Source organism: Eulemur rufifrons, chromosome 15, assembly GCF_041146395.1.
Source record: "Eulemur rufifrons isolate Redbay chromosome 15, OSU_ERuf_1, whole genome shotgun sequence".
Lineage (NCBI taxonomy): Eukaryota > Metazoa > Chordata > Mammalia > Primates > Lemuridae > Eulemur > Eulemur rufifrons.
In genome coordinates, this window is record NC_090997.1 from 102,736,196 (window position 1) to 102,749,298 (window position 13,103).

At 45.5% G+C, this 13,103-nt stretch overlaps 2 protein-coding genes across 4 annotated transcripts in view; one reads left to right on the forward strand and one right to left on the reverse strand.

Annotated features, from left to right (window-relative positions):
* The window catches only part of SLC22A3 (solute carrier family 22 member 3), a 93,156-nt gene extending 85,952 nt beyond the window's left edge, over positions 1–7,204 (forward strand). The window contains exons 10-11 of one of the 3 annotated variants that reach the window (XM_069487468.1): positions 1,065–1,161; positions 4,431–7,204. In XM_069487468.1, the coding sequence (XP_069343569.1) occupies positions 1,065–1,161; positions 4,431–4,494 (161 nt within the window). In that variant the 3' untranslated portion in view covers positions 4,495–7,204. Of the gene's footprint in view, positions 1–1,064; positions 1,892–4,430 lie in introns of those variants that run through there. The other 2 variants (XM_069487469.1, XM_069487467.1) reach the window with 2 other exon arrangements.
* LOC138395078 (plasminogen) overlaps positions 6,872–13,103 on the reverse strand; it is a 41,235-nt gene continuing 35,003 nt past the window's right edge. The window contains exons 17-19 of the mRNA XM_069487466.1: positions 12,608–12,714; positions 7,926–8,071; positions 6,872–7,282 (exon numbers count right to left, since the gene is read on the reverse strand). Of these exons, the coding sequence (XP_069343567.1) occupies positions 7,121–7,282; positions 7,926–8,071; positions 12,608–12,714 (415 nt within the window). The 3' untranslated portion in view covers positions 6,872–7,120. The remainder of the gene's footprint in view (positions 7,283–7,925; positions 8,072–12,607; positions 12,715–13,103) is intronic.

Genomic DNA, 13,103 nt, shown 5'->3' on the forward strand with positions numbered 1-13,103 from the left:
GTGGCACAGGGCCAGCCGGTACGTGGGGGGGCCGGGCTGGGACAGGCTGGCACCCGTTCACCAGGGCCGACTGTTGTGTTTTCAAGAATTTTATGAGCCAGTTGTTAAACGCAGCCATCACTAAAAATTAAAGAATATAAAACATGTTTAAAACAGAGGTAATAAATCCTCAACATCCATCAGCCCCTAATTCATTGACTGAGTGTTTACTGTCCTCTGTGTTCTCGGGTTATTTGTGTCTTTCGTGTCTTTGTGGTGGGGACACTGGGTGTTGGGCCGTGGCACGTCTCTTCCCGTGCCGCGTTCAGCCATGTGCGTGGGCAGCCTGGCACGCCCGGGTGGCAGCATTTGCACCTTGCCAGTGGGCAAACACTACAAGCCAGAGCTTTATTGTCCAAAACTGGCTGTTAAACATTTACCAGCACACCGCCGTGGAGAAAGAGGAGAGGCTGGCATTTCAGGAATTTGGGCTCCAGAGAACAGAACACAGCGGTGACTGGTGGACGGTGTGTGGGTGACAGGAGGCTCGTCAAGGCGGAGACCTGAGTGTGTTTGGAAGCTTCTACCAGTAGGGTGAAGACCCTGGAGAGAGGGGTTTAATCACCACCGTGAGGAGCCCAGAAAGACAGGCCGAGGCGAGGGCTCTCCCTGGGCGCAGCAGGGACAAGTTTTACAGAGCACTGTGACGGAGGGATAGCAGGCGGAGGCTGTGGTGAGGGACGGTGTCAGTGAACACAAGTGCAGATTCCTCTCTGCTGGCTTCTGTCTTCCTGTGAAGCCAAAGGTGACGCCCTGCGTGTTGGGCACAAAGAGGCACTCAGTAAACAGTTGGTGACAAATGTACGCCAAGAGCACAGGAGCCGTGGTAGTGGACGGGGTGTGAGGAAGGTAGAGGACATTGGAAGTCGTGGCTCGGACACGGGGGGCTGGTGAGGTCCGCAGAGGATTGCCGTAGCCGGGGGCCGTTCAGGTGAGCGCCCTGGCAGCCTCAGCGTGAGCAGGCAGGTGGCAGTGGGGCCAGGCCGTGTGTTCCTGGGCAGTAATGCCTTTCCCCTGTTCCACAGGTGTCCTGGCGTCTGTCTGTGGTGGCCTCGTGATGCTTCTGCCTGAGACCAAGGGTATTGCTTTGCCAGAGACGGTGGATGATGTAGAAAGGCTTGGCAGGTATCGTACAAAAGTCAGTGCATCCTCAGCAAAAGCAGCATTTCAAACCCCTGGGGAAAGGATGGTGTTGAGAACACTGAATATCCACAGGGGGAAAAAATAACATGGAATTCCCATCTCACGTCTTGAGCAAAAAATTCAAAGTAGATTTAAAAGGTTATTGTAAAGAAAAACAGCAAAAAACAAAGCTAGAAAAGAATCTGCATCATTTTAAAAAATATGGTTGTGAAGAGAGAAGCATTTCCACGGAAGGAGTTAAGACTCAGAAGTGATGTAAAGAAAAGAAACTGATGACATGGCCAAGTGGAAATCTCTGTGGCATGTTCACGCTGTGGACAGCTCCACGGAGGGGAGAGGAACTGAGGTCTGACCGGGGGAGGGGCATGGAAGCTTCTCAAGACTGATTACAAAGTGAGACGTCGCTGAACAACGTGTTACAGTATTTATTAAAAAATAAAACCTATGGCAATCCCTCTCTGTAGCGAGATGGGAGAATAGATGACAGACAGATGGTAGATGGCCAGATATAAATAGATGCAAGATAGATAGGAGATAGATAGAAGACAGATAGTAGGTGACAGATAGTAGATGAAAGATAGATGACGTATGGGTAGGTAGACACAAGGGGTAAGTAGAGAGTAGAAAGAGAGAGAGAGATTGAGTTCTGGAGAGGGGTCTAAACAGTATGCAAGGAAAATTAATATCCAACCAATATATTAACATGAAGAGTTATATCAACAAAAATTCTCACTACACAAGTTCTTTCTAATTTTCTGTTTGAAATTTTTCATAATAAAAAGAGACGGTGAATATGAGAGTGTATTGTAAAAGATGCAAAACAAAAATATATACCCTCTGAGGACAGAAATGGGTGAGGAGGAAGGGAAGGCCATCACTTTTATATCTAGAGATTTCTGTATTATTCGAGTTTTTAAAAAATTAGAACACGTGGTCTTGTGTTATTTGTGTAATTTAAAATATAACGTAAGAGCTAATTTTAAAAATAAAAACCAGTCTTAATAATGACCTGGAAATTAAGGGTATAGACCTCTAAATTTAACAAAAATGTATCAAAAAAATTTACAAAAAGACTGAAATTTTGGAATGGTAGCATTTTTTTCTGCACTTGTAGATTGGGAAGTGGGTAGAAGCTGACTTTTTTAAGCACTTGTGGGATTGATGCTTTCACATATGTTATTTCATTTAATACTCAAAACAATTTTGTGCAGTGAAAATTTTTATCCTCGCTTTTTTATAACTGGGAAATCAGATTTCACAACTTTTAAATGCTAGGACGTGGACTAGTCCTGTCTGGCGTACAAGTGTGATTCCATTGTTACAAGTGTGATTCCATTGTTTTGTGTAGTTTTATTACATAATGGATTCTACTTGTGGATTTTTTTGAATAGTGAGTATCCCTCTTGTAGGAATGGAAATTTCTCTCTGCAGATCCTTTTTTAATCAGGTACCGTCTTCCTCCCCAGAGGTAGGCTAAGGGTCTCACAAGTATTTTACCAGACCTTTCCAACTTTGCAAGGTATGGCTACCGTACACAGTGATTTTATTGTCCTGTTTTTGATGCTATTTTGAAAGATAAGATTGAGTAATTATCCCTAGAACTTTCGTAAGAAAGGCCTATTGGTGTGCCCAAAACAACATTGCCAGCTCACATCCCGTTGGTTGATGACTAATGGGACAGACCAGTCAGGGGACAGGTGGACGTTTGCCTCGTGAAGAAACCCAAACGCAATTGTATGCTTGTTTGGAAATAAGTGGTGGGGAGTGGCTTATTCCTCGGCCAAAGCTCTACCTGCATTTCACCCTGGAACATGCTACCTGAGGGTGGGGAGAGGTGGGAGCTTCTCTTTAAGAACTGCCATTCTGTAAAACAAAATTAGTCGACGTCCTCCTGAGTGTCTACCACTAGAGCCTGAAGGAGAAACACTTTGCTAATCCTGTCAGCACAGACAATTGCTTGGTTTGTGTCAGGATATGGGGACTGGGCCAGCGTGGAGGGGCGTGGCCAGCCCTGCTGTCCCAGTGGCAGCAATGCCAGAGGACCAGGAGAAAGGGAAATGTTCAAGCAGGTTAAATGAAGGAAGGGACAGTGGTGAGGAAGGAAATGGGATTGTCTTAAAATACGAGACCCAGACTTTCAGGGCCATGTCTCGTGGGCTTCTGTGCCCTCAAGGGCGTGTTTCAGGGCTGGAACGCCCAGGAGGGTCCTCCTGCCAGGACTGTAGGGTGGAAAGTGGGAAGGGGTTCATGCTGACTGTGGGCAGCAGGACCTGTGACGGTGTCATCGGGGCTGTAAGACGTCCGGTGCCCAGTGGTGCTGATCCTTTCTCACCACATCCGCCCTCTCCCTGCCAGTGTCCTCAGGCGAGGAGCTGTGTCCTTCCTTTAGATGCTACGCCGTTGACAGCTGCCTGTCTGAACAGTGGGAGGGGGACACTCATGCGCGATTCCCAAACAAGTCAGGGGTCAGATTTTCCAACTCATCAGGAAAAAATGGAGGAAGAGGAAGTCATTTGAGATCAGGACTTTTCTACTAAGTCAGTCTTATTAAAACTGAACAACTTGAGAGAGATGGGTTTTTGTTTGGTTTGGTTTGGTTTTTGTGGTGGAGGGCCGTCTAAATGGCATGCAGAGAAAAAGTAACATCCAACTAATATATAAACATAAAGAATTATAGCAACAAAAATTTAATTTATACAAATGCTTTCTAATTTTTTTCTATGCTTATCATTTTTCAAAATAAAAAGATGGGCAAAGTAATTAATTATATCTAGTCCCTACCTTTGAAAAAAGCTCTAGTAGGAAGTATGATTTACAGTACTGCAAATTAAACACATTAACTGCAATCCATGATTATTTCCTCTGGAAATAAACTACTAAGTGCTAAATCACTGAAACCCATTAGCATTTTCCCTTCTAAAACTGCACTGAATTATTATACCATTTCTGCTATTTTTGTTGCCATCAACAGCTCATTTCCAAATGTGTTATTTAGTAGACATTCATAAAGAACTTATGTGCTATCATGCTAACTAACCCCTACCTCGGGTCTGAAAGCAGGTCAGAAATGAGCCCGGAGACAGTTATTTTTGCTACCTTTGAGTTGGGTTTTCATGAGAAGTTATGCAGGAGTGTATTTGATCCAAACCAGCCATGCTATTAAGTAGTAACAGGAAACTTTTTTCTAACTAGTTGCATACTCTTTCATAAAGACTTTATCTTTTCTCCTTTTTTTTTTTTTTTTTTTTTAAACCATATTCCTATAAATGTGGCAGGAAAAAGAAAACCCAGGTTTCCGGCTCTAACCTTTGAGGCCCCCGCCAACGACGGAAGGAAGGAACTGCCCAGGAGCCGATCCTCGCCGCTGAGGCGTGCCCTGCAGAGAGGCACGTGTCCGTCTCGGCCACAGTACGCTGTGCTGTTCCAAGTGTTTTTAATGCTGTATAAAGACATTCAGACTATCCAGAGTATTTATGTGTAATGTTGGATGAGTTAAGATTTATAATGCTATTGAAGTTCCTGGGAACAGAGACTATGCGGCCGGTTTAGCAAAGAGCCTGTTAGGTGCACAGCCCTTCCTGGGGTTTTTCTTGTGTTGGAGCATTGGTCTCTGACCCGTTCGGTTAAAGAAAGACGAGAGAAGCACCCCCACCCCCAATTCTCGTGACAGCGCCATCGAGAATGCAGGATGTGCAAACCAAGGATTTGGGACAGGTGTACGGAAATGTGTTCATCGAGGCTGGCGTGGTGGCGTGTGCCTGTAGTCCCAGCTACTCAGGAGGCTGAGGCAGGAGGATGGCTTGAGCCCAGGAGTTCGAGGCTGCAGTGGGCTATGATGGCACCACTGCACTCCAGCCTGGGCAACAGAGGGGAGCCCAGGCTCTAAATTAATTAATTAATTAATTTTAAAAAGTGTTCATCAAATCTGATCAAGAAACTAAGCCCTGAACTGAGCATTCTGAAGATTCCACGGGAGATGAAGATTTGGAAATCCTGTGAATGCAGAGACTGAGTCCCAGGAGCGCGGGCCCCAGGGTGCTGGGCCGTCACATTCTCTGCTTGCCTTGAGTCCCGCAAGCCTTTGCAACACCAACAGGTCAGTGGCCCTTCTCATCCACCTGCTCTGTAGCACCGGGGGTTCCAGGCACGGTTCAGGTCTCATGCCATCAATGAGAGCAAATCTGCTGTACAATTTGAGGATTTGACTCTATTATTTATAAAATCAGGTTTTGACCCTGAGAGTATCAGGATGTTTTTGGTCCCCCTTTAGTGGACACCTCGAGCCACAGAATCCATTCTTTACTGAATAAAACCTGTGGATTAAGACTTCATGGGGCTTAGGATTTTAAAAGTAAAGGCATATTTATCTTATATTCATGAGATCAGTTCTGATGGTGTCTGTGGTCAAGAGTGAAAACGTGGACAGTTGTCATTCACTCTTGGTACTTTTGACTTGTCTGGGGAAAAAGCTTGCAAGTTAATTTAAACAAAAGTCCAGTTATACCCATGCTTAAAAGGATTAGCAGCAGCATCCTAAATGACTTTATAGATACTAATAAGGAATTTGATCTTTCTTTTTTGTTTTCAAGACTTTTGAAATATGGAACTTAAACACAAACATGTTGTTCTGCTTTGTATATTTGTTGTCTTTTCAGTTTCGGTATATATTTTATGCTGAATTTTTAGATGAAATACTTTGTGAGGACAGGCAAAATGGACACCAGAGGGAAACCATGTCAACGAGGAAGAAAATTTCTATTTGGAAAACAGATGACAATATGTACGATGTGTGTCCTAATTGTAAAATAAGCTTCTTAATCCTTAAAGGACATCAGAATTGAGTATGAATGTTTTATTTGTCAATGAAACAAATAAAGCTCTTTGAGGATTTAAGGCTACATTCACCCTTTATTCACAGACATTTGCATTTTTGCTTTTCTTTGTATTTTTTGCTGTAAGATGACTGCTGCTCTTTAATAATACCACTTTTGAATTGTATTTTGAGTTGAATTGTATTTTTGTTTGGTAGCAATAAAAATTTTTAAATTGTAAAAAAATATATTCATCCTTTCTCTTCCTTCTAAACTAAACATGGTCATTGTAAAAACATTTTTCCCACGTGATAACGTTTGCTACATACTGTTTCAAAACTGAGCAGCCAATTAGCAACGGGAAATAAGTGGTCCACCTTCAGTATTTGTTCGTTGTTCCTTTACAGGATCTTGGCACCATTCCTAGACTCAACTGTGACCCAGAATAACATTCAGACTCTTAGCTGGTCTTGTATTACACTTCGATTGCCCAGTTCACTCCACGACCTACAACTCTCTGCTCCATGTCCCTTGGGCTGGGCTAAAGTCAAGTAGTCAGTAACAGATTTCATTCCCAATAATAGAACTTGTTGCCATGACTCCCTATACATGCTGCAACTTTGAAAACATCCATCTCAGTGCCAGAAATAAAGACATGAGAGACATGTGTCAAGCCATCATTAGTTGACAAGGTAAATGTATAGATGATGTACTGGGCCTTCTCGGCTCTCCTCTCTGTGATCTTACAGCCTTCTCAGTCCGTTATGTGACTGTTCCTTATGAAAAAGAGCTAAATCACTGCAGTTTGTCCATTTAAAATTGGTGGGATGAACAAAGAACATGAAAATGTTGAAAACCAAAAGCAAAAGTAACTCAAATCAAAGTAAGTACAGAGTTTATTTTCAACAAACGTTATAGCTGTGTTGCCTTATAATTACAGAATCCAGTAGTCCAGGGATAGGAAAAAGTTATAAACAATAATACAAAAGATGCTGAGGTTTGGCAGTAGACGTTAGCTGGGGACAGTGTCTTAGCTGGATTACTGTCAATTATTTCCAAGTACGCTAAATTCCCTACCCACGTTCCAGCTTCTAGGTAAATGATGCTTCACTTTGTCCCCCATCCAATTAATTATTCCTCATTATTCCTTCAATCCAAGTAACAAACCTTGAAACACGAACATAGACACCAGGCTTATTGGGGCGTGCACAGCCAAGCCCCCAAGAAGTGACTCCTTGTAAAATGTATTTGTCCTTCTCGAAGCAAACCAGAGGCCCTCCACTGTCACCCTATACAGAGGGAGGGAAAAACCCGTGTGAGGATTAAGCTGCCATCCTTTCATTATGGGATGCCATCCTTCTAATATCCGTATGTAAGCTTTCCCAGTATTTGAAGTCAGAAAGGAACTTATTAACATACTATTTGGGCATCTGCAGTGTTTACGTACTTAGCAAAGTATAGTCAGCAAAATACCAACCACCATTTAGTTTTCCCTGAGGAAAAAAAAAAATCCCTTGTGAATCCCGTACTTATCTTCCTCTGTCTTGGGTTTCCTTTACACAGGGCTGGGCTGGGCACAGTTGTAAAGTGGGTGCGGTTGGTCCTGTCCTGTACCCCTCACCTCCTTCCCTCCGGGAAAAGCCATCACCCTAGTCCTCAGCCAACCACACACTCCAGGGAGGCATGTGGCCTGCAGCAATTATGGCACTTGCCCCTCCCTTACTACTGATCTGGAACTCAAGGCCCAAGAAGTCACCTTAGAGGATCTGAATAAGCGTTCAGGGACAGACCTAGGAGGGTTCCGAGCAACGTTTACACAGGGGCCTTCAGATGAGAAATCCTTCCTGAATTGTCCACTTTGGGACAGAAATGTCTAAAGGTCCAAGGCAGGGCTGCACAAGAGTAACTTTGATCTCTGTGGCCTTTTCTTACCTGGCAACTGTCAATGCCTCCGGCCAGATGCCCAGCACAAAGCTCCGTGGATTTGACTCTTCCGTTCAGATACTCATAGCGATTGCACACTTTATTTTCAATCACGGGGAGCTGAGCTTCCTTGAGAAGGCCAGCACCAAAGGTACCTGCATTTTAAAAGATTAAAGAAATGGTTACTGGATCCAAAACATGTTCATGAGGAAAATTCCAGAACAACAGGGCAGCAACAATAGCTCCCTTGTTTGTCCATGAGGGTGGCTAACACAAGGAGTCAGTGCCCAGTATCATCAGAACTCTTTCTGACCCATGAAAGTATAAACATCATATGAGATTTTATGTTCCCAAGACCTGGATTTAATAATTTAGGCTTGTTTATGGTGTTTTGAAGTTTGCTGTTGTTGTTTGTTTACTTTTTGCTTTTCTTTTAAAACTATAAAAAATAATTTTTAATTTATAAAGAGTTTAAGAAATATAATTGCTGCTGTTTTTACATATTCTTTTTCAGGCTTTTCACATGCTGCTTTTATGACTTATGTCATAGTGTACAATTTCTTATCCTGATTTTTTTCAGTCAACATTGTTTCATGAGGACTTTTTTCAATAATGCTGAAATCTTCATAGTTTACTGGAGAGTGACTGCTCAGTGGGCAGGAGGTTTCTTCCAGAGTGAGGAAATACGGTGAGGGTTGCACAACGTTGTGAATGGATTATGCTAAACACCACTCAGGGGTACCCTTCAAAATGGTTAAAATAGCAGATTTTATCTTGTGCATATTTTATTGCAATAAAAAAAGAATAGCTATCATTTACTGAGAACCTTTTCAGGCACAAGCTCATACTGTGGTGTTCTCATTTAATCCTTACAACAGTCCTATGAAACAGGCACTTTTATCGCTCCTGCTCTGCAGCTGAGGAATCCGAGCTTAGAGGAGTTGTGTAGTTTACCTTGCCCCTGGGTCTGTGAAGGCACTGCCAGGGGCTCCTTGGGCGTGCCCATCAGCCCTACTCCTGCTTCTGATGTTCCACATCTTTGCTCACACTGTTTATTCTTATTCCTTGATATCTCAAGTCTGAGTTCCCAGAAATCATGTGGACATATTTATGGCTCCCAATAACATTGCCGAATTATTTTCTAAAAGGGTGTGACAGTGTAAAATGTCACTAGAAAAAAATCACTTCATCTCACCCTCATTAGTATTCAATTTTTTTTGATATTACCTAATATAGTAGTTGGAAATTGTCCCGATCCATTTTATAATTTACATTTCTTTGACAACTAGAGAGTGGACATTCTCCCGTGTGCTCATTTTACTAGTTATATTTCTTCCTTTGTGAAACACTGCTTTATTTCCTTTGCCAAACTGAAATAGAACATTTGCAAAATTGCCAGAGGAAATGCTGTTTTTCCAGATGGACACGCCCAGGGATGGATCAGTGTTCTCACAAATAATCCAGTTCTCAATTTCGCAAGCCCGGCTCTCACTAGGGTTTCGCAAAAATCTTTTGCTTTGCTAGCACGGCACAGCCAAGAAATGAGACATTATCTCTTCCCCCCAGAGACTCCTAGTAAACTTAGACCACTGTCTTGGGCTCAGGAAACTGTGGCAATCGGACCTGACAAGGGTGTGAAGAGGCTGGTCCCTGCGTCTTGCCCCAGAGCCGGCTCAGCTCTGGCTGGGCAGGGGGCGCCTCACTTGAGCTGAGTAGAGGTGTGGAGGGGAGCACCCTTCTCAAAATATTTTGCGGAAAATTATTTTAGGCAAGTCACAGCTCTAGTAAGAGCTAGACAAATACTCTGACACTAGTGAAATAGCCACCCGAGTTGACAGGCGGTCAATGCGGCTGTGAGCTGGTGCTGCCATCCAGTGGTCAAAGCAGAGATGGCACCCTGAGGGCGGGAGGCCGACGGGACCTCAGGACTGAAGGGAAACGGGAAGCCTGGGGGCGCCAGGATCCCCAAAGCCCCAGGGATGGTGGAGGAGGGGCTGACCTGGAAGAGCCCCTTGGCCTCAGCACTTTCTTTGCGTTTGGAATATCCAAGTCAGGGAAAGTCTGGAAACGTGAAGGTGAATTTTGACGTGAAGGGAGAATTTTGAGCTCACACAGAAAGGCTGAGAACACTGATAGAGCTGATGTCATTACTGACATGTAGGAAATTAGTAAACAGGCCTGAGTTTGTTTTGTGACTCCTGGCCCAACTAATATTCTGAGAATCATTTTTTCAGTAGACAGGTGGGTAAGACCAGGAGAGCCAGGGCGCCCAGTGCAGGATGGTGGTTGGAGATCTGCGGGCAGAGGTGAGACAAAAGAGACAGCCAATGGGCTCTGGGGTCAGGCAGGCCTGGGTTCCATCAGGGCTCAGCTACACACGTTATATGATGTTGATTAATGACAATGGTGATGATGGTGGTGGTGCTGGTGGTGATGGTGGTGGTGGTATTGATAATGGTGATGGTGGTGGTGGTGATCATGGTGATGATGGTGATGGTGGTGGTGATGATGGTAGTAGTGGTGGTGGTGATGGTGATGGTGGTGGTGGTGGTGATGGTCATGGTAGTGGTGGTGATGGTGATGATGGTGGTGATGGTGATGGTGGTGGTGATGGTGATGATGGTGGCGGTAGTGGTGATGATGGTGATGGTGGTGGTGGTGGCGGTAGTGGTGATGATGGTGATGGTGGTGGTGGTGGTGGTAGTGGTGATGATGGTGATGGTGGTGGTGATGGTGGTAGTGGTGATGGTGGTGATGATGGTGGTGGTGGCGGTAGTGGTGATGATGGTGATGGTGGTGGTGGTGGTGGTAGTGGTGATGATGGTGATGGTGGTGATGGTGATGGTGGTGGTGATGGTGGTGGTGGTGGCGGTAGTGGTGATGATGGTGATGGTGGTGGTGGTGGTGGTAGTGGTGATGATGGTGATGGTGGTGGTGGTAGTGGTACTGGTGATGGTGGTGATGGTGGTGCTGGTGGTGGTGGTGACAATGGCAGCAGTAGTAGCGGTGATGGTGATGCAGGTCTGAGCCAGTCAGTGACTGGTTCGGGGTGGGCACATGACGTGAGTCGCACCTCTCGAAGCTGGGCAGACCATCGTTTGCACTATGGAGAAAATGGCCTTCCTCATTTCTCCTTGGCAGAGCCAGAGCCAACACAGCATCTGCAGCCACGAAGGAGGCACCTTTGTGCCCAAGAATGGTGACTGCACTGTGGCTGGAGAGGGCCGGGGGCCTGGGGCCATCATGTGAGCCTGCAGACATTTCAGCTCACTAAGAATTTCCTTCTTTTTGTTTAGTCCAATTTGAGTTGAATTTTCTGTCACTTGCAAGAAAGAGTCGTAGTGGACACAACTATATCCCATATCATTAATAAGAGCTGCCATTTAAGGAGTGCATAGCATGTGCTCAGTGCTTTATGCACTTTCTTCTTGCTTCCCCACGACAGCTCTGCAGCCCGTCTTGCAGCTGAGGAGACAATCAGTGAGCATTTGTGACTTTTCTGAGCACCCACAGCTAGTAAGTGGGAGCCAGGCCTCCCATTCCGGTCTGTCCAACCCGCCCCATCGACCCCAGTTTCTGCTGTACAACCTGCATCTTCTCTGAGCATCTGTCCCTGATTTGTAAAACAGGAACAATATCTAACTCATAAGGGTTTGCAGCATTTCAACTTTTGAAAATGCAAAATGCCAGGAACAGTCACACATCCACAGGTGACACCTCATTTGCTGAGTGTCCCTTTGCTTGGCCTCGACACTCCCAGGCTCAGAAGTGCCCAAAGGGGGAAAGGGAAGCCAACTTTGAGATTATCTAGACCAGTGGTTTTTAATCTTTTTTTTTTTTTTTTAAGCCACAAAACCTTTCTTCACATGCAAGCTTATGCCAAGGGCTCATGTGGAAAACACAATTTGAAAACACCGGTTTTACAGATGAGGGATTAGAGCCAAACGGAACAGAGAGGTAAAGTGACCTGTCCAGGTCTGTCCAGCTAGTGGCAGAGTTGGAACTACTCTCAGGGCTCCGGACTCCCATTGCAGACCCCACCACCACCTCTGAGAAGGTGAGGCGGAGGTCCCAAGACAGTCCCAGCGTGCCTGAAGCCAGGGGTTGGGGGGTGGCTGGCGGGTGTAATTACCAGGGTGTGCTGCAAAGGGAAGAAGGGGGTCCCCAAATGTAGTTCAGGTGCTGATACCAGATCCCGCGTGAATGTTCCCTCTCTTGTCCCATCAACCAATACCAAACGCCTGGAATGGGGACGTGTGGCCTGTCTTGCTTTCCCCCGCCTGTTGGTCCTCTCCCTAACAGCCGCCTCACACACCTTACAGGTGGGGTTATTTGCGAAGAGGACTAGTTTAACTATAACTTTTGTGGTTACTGTTTCATACGCATTTGGAAAGCCAGTATGGCCAACTTCACATGAAAAATAATCTAACACTCTTACCTTGTGGGCTGTGTCAAAACCTGCTTACCGGGGAAGCAACATTAACGTTGAAGAGATTCAAAGTAACAGCCCCTCCCCTTGCCCACGTCCACGATGACCGATTATGGGGACATAGGCAGGTGCCCAGACAGAATCAGGAGAGGGGGACCACATTCACTGACAGGAATTTGCACAACTTTCTCCGAAACGTTCATTTTGTCACAGGCTGTAGGTCTAAACCAGTTTGTTATGTGGCTCATGGACTTTATCTCACCTTGGGTTTCTCCCCAGCCAGTGATGTAGCATACTGTCCGGTCAGCAACCACGTAATCTGCGGGCGGCAGACAAGCCGGGATTACTTTGTCAGTGATGGCCGCAGGACTGGAAGAGAAACGTCGCCAGTTACCTTTGACTGCCCGGCTGGGAGCCTTCTGCTCCCACAGCCAGACGCTAGCTGCCACCAAGCCCCTGAAGCCTCCGGGTGGGATCGCCCGGCCTCGCTGACACGGAGCGACGCAGAGACAACCTTTCATCCTCGAGTTGGCCTGTGGTCACCTGGGAACTACATGAACTGAATGGATGTGAGGTGTCATTTAAAAGGCATCAGTTGTAGACAAGAAACTGCTGGTGGCGTCGCCCCTGATGGTAGGGATGACAAAGGCTCACTTTTCGGGAACATCCTGTGCACTGCGGCCATTTTCCACCAAGTGCGCCCTTTTATGTTAATTTAAGAGGGTGCTGATCAGTAGGTGCCGTGTGCCGCTGAAACA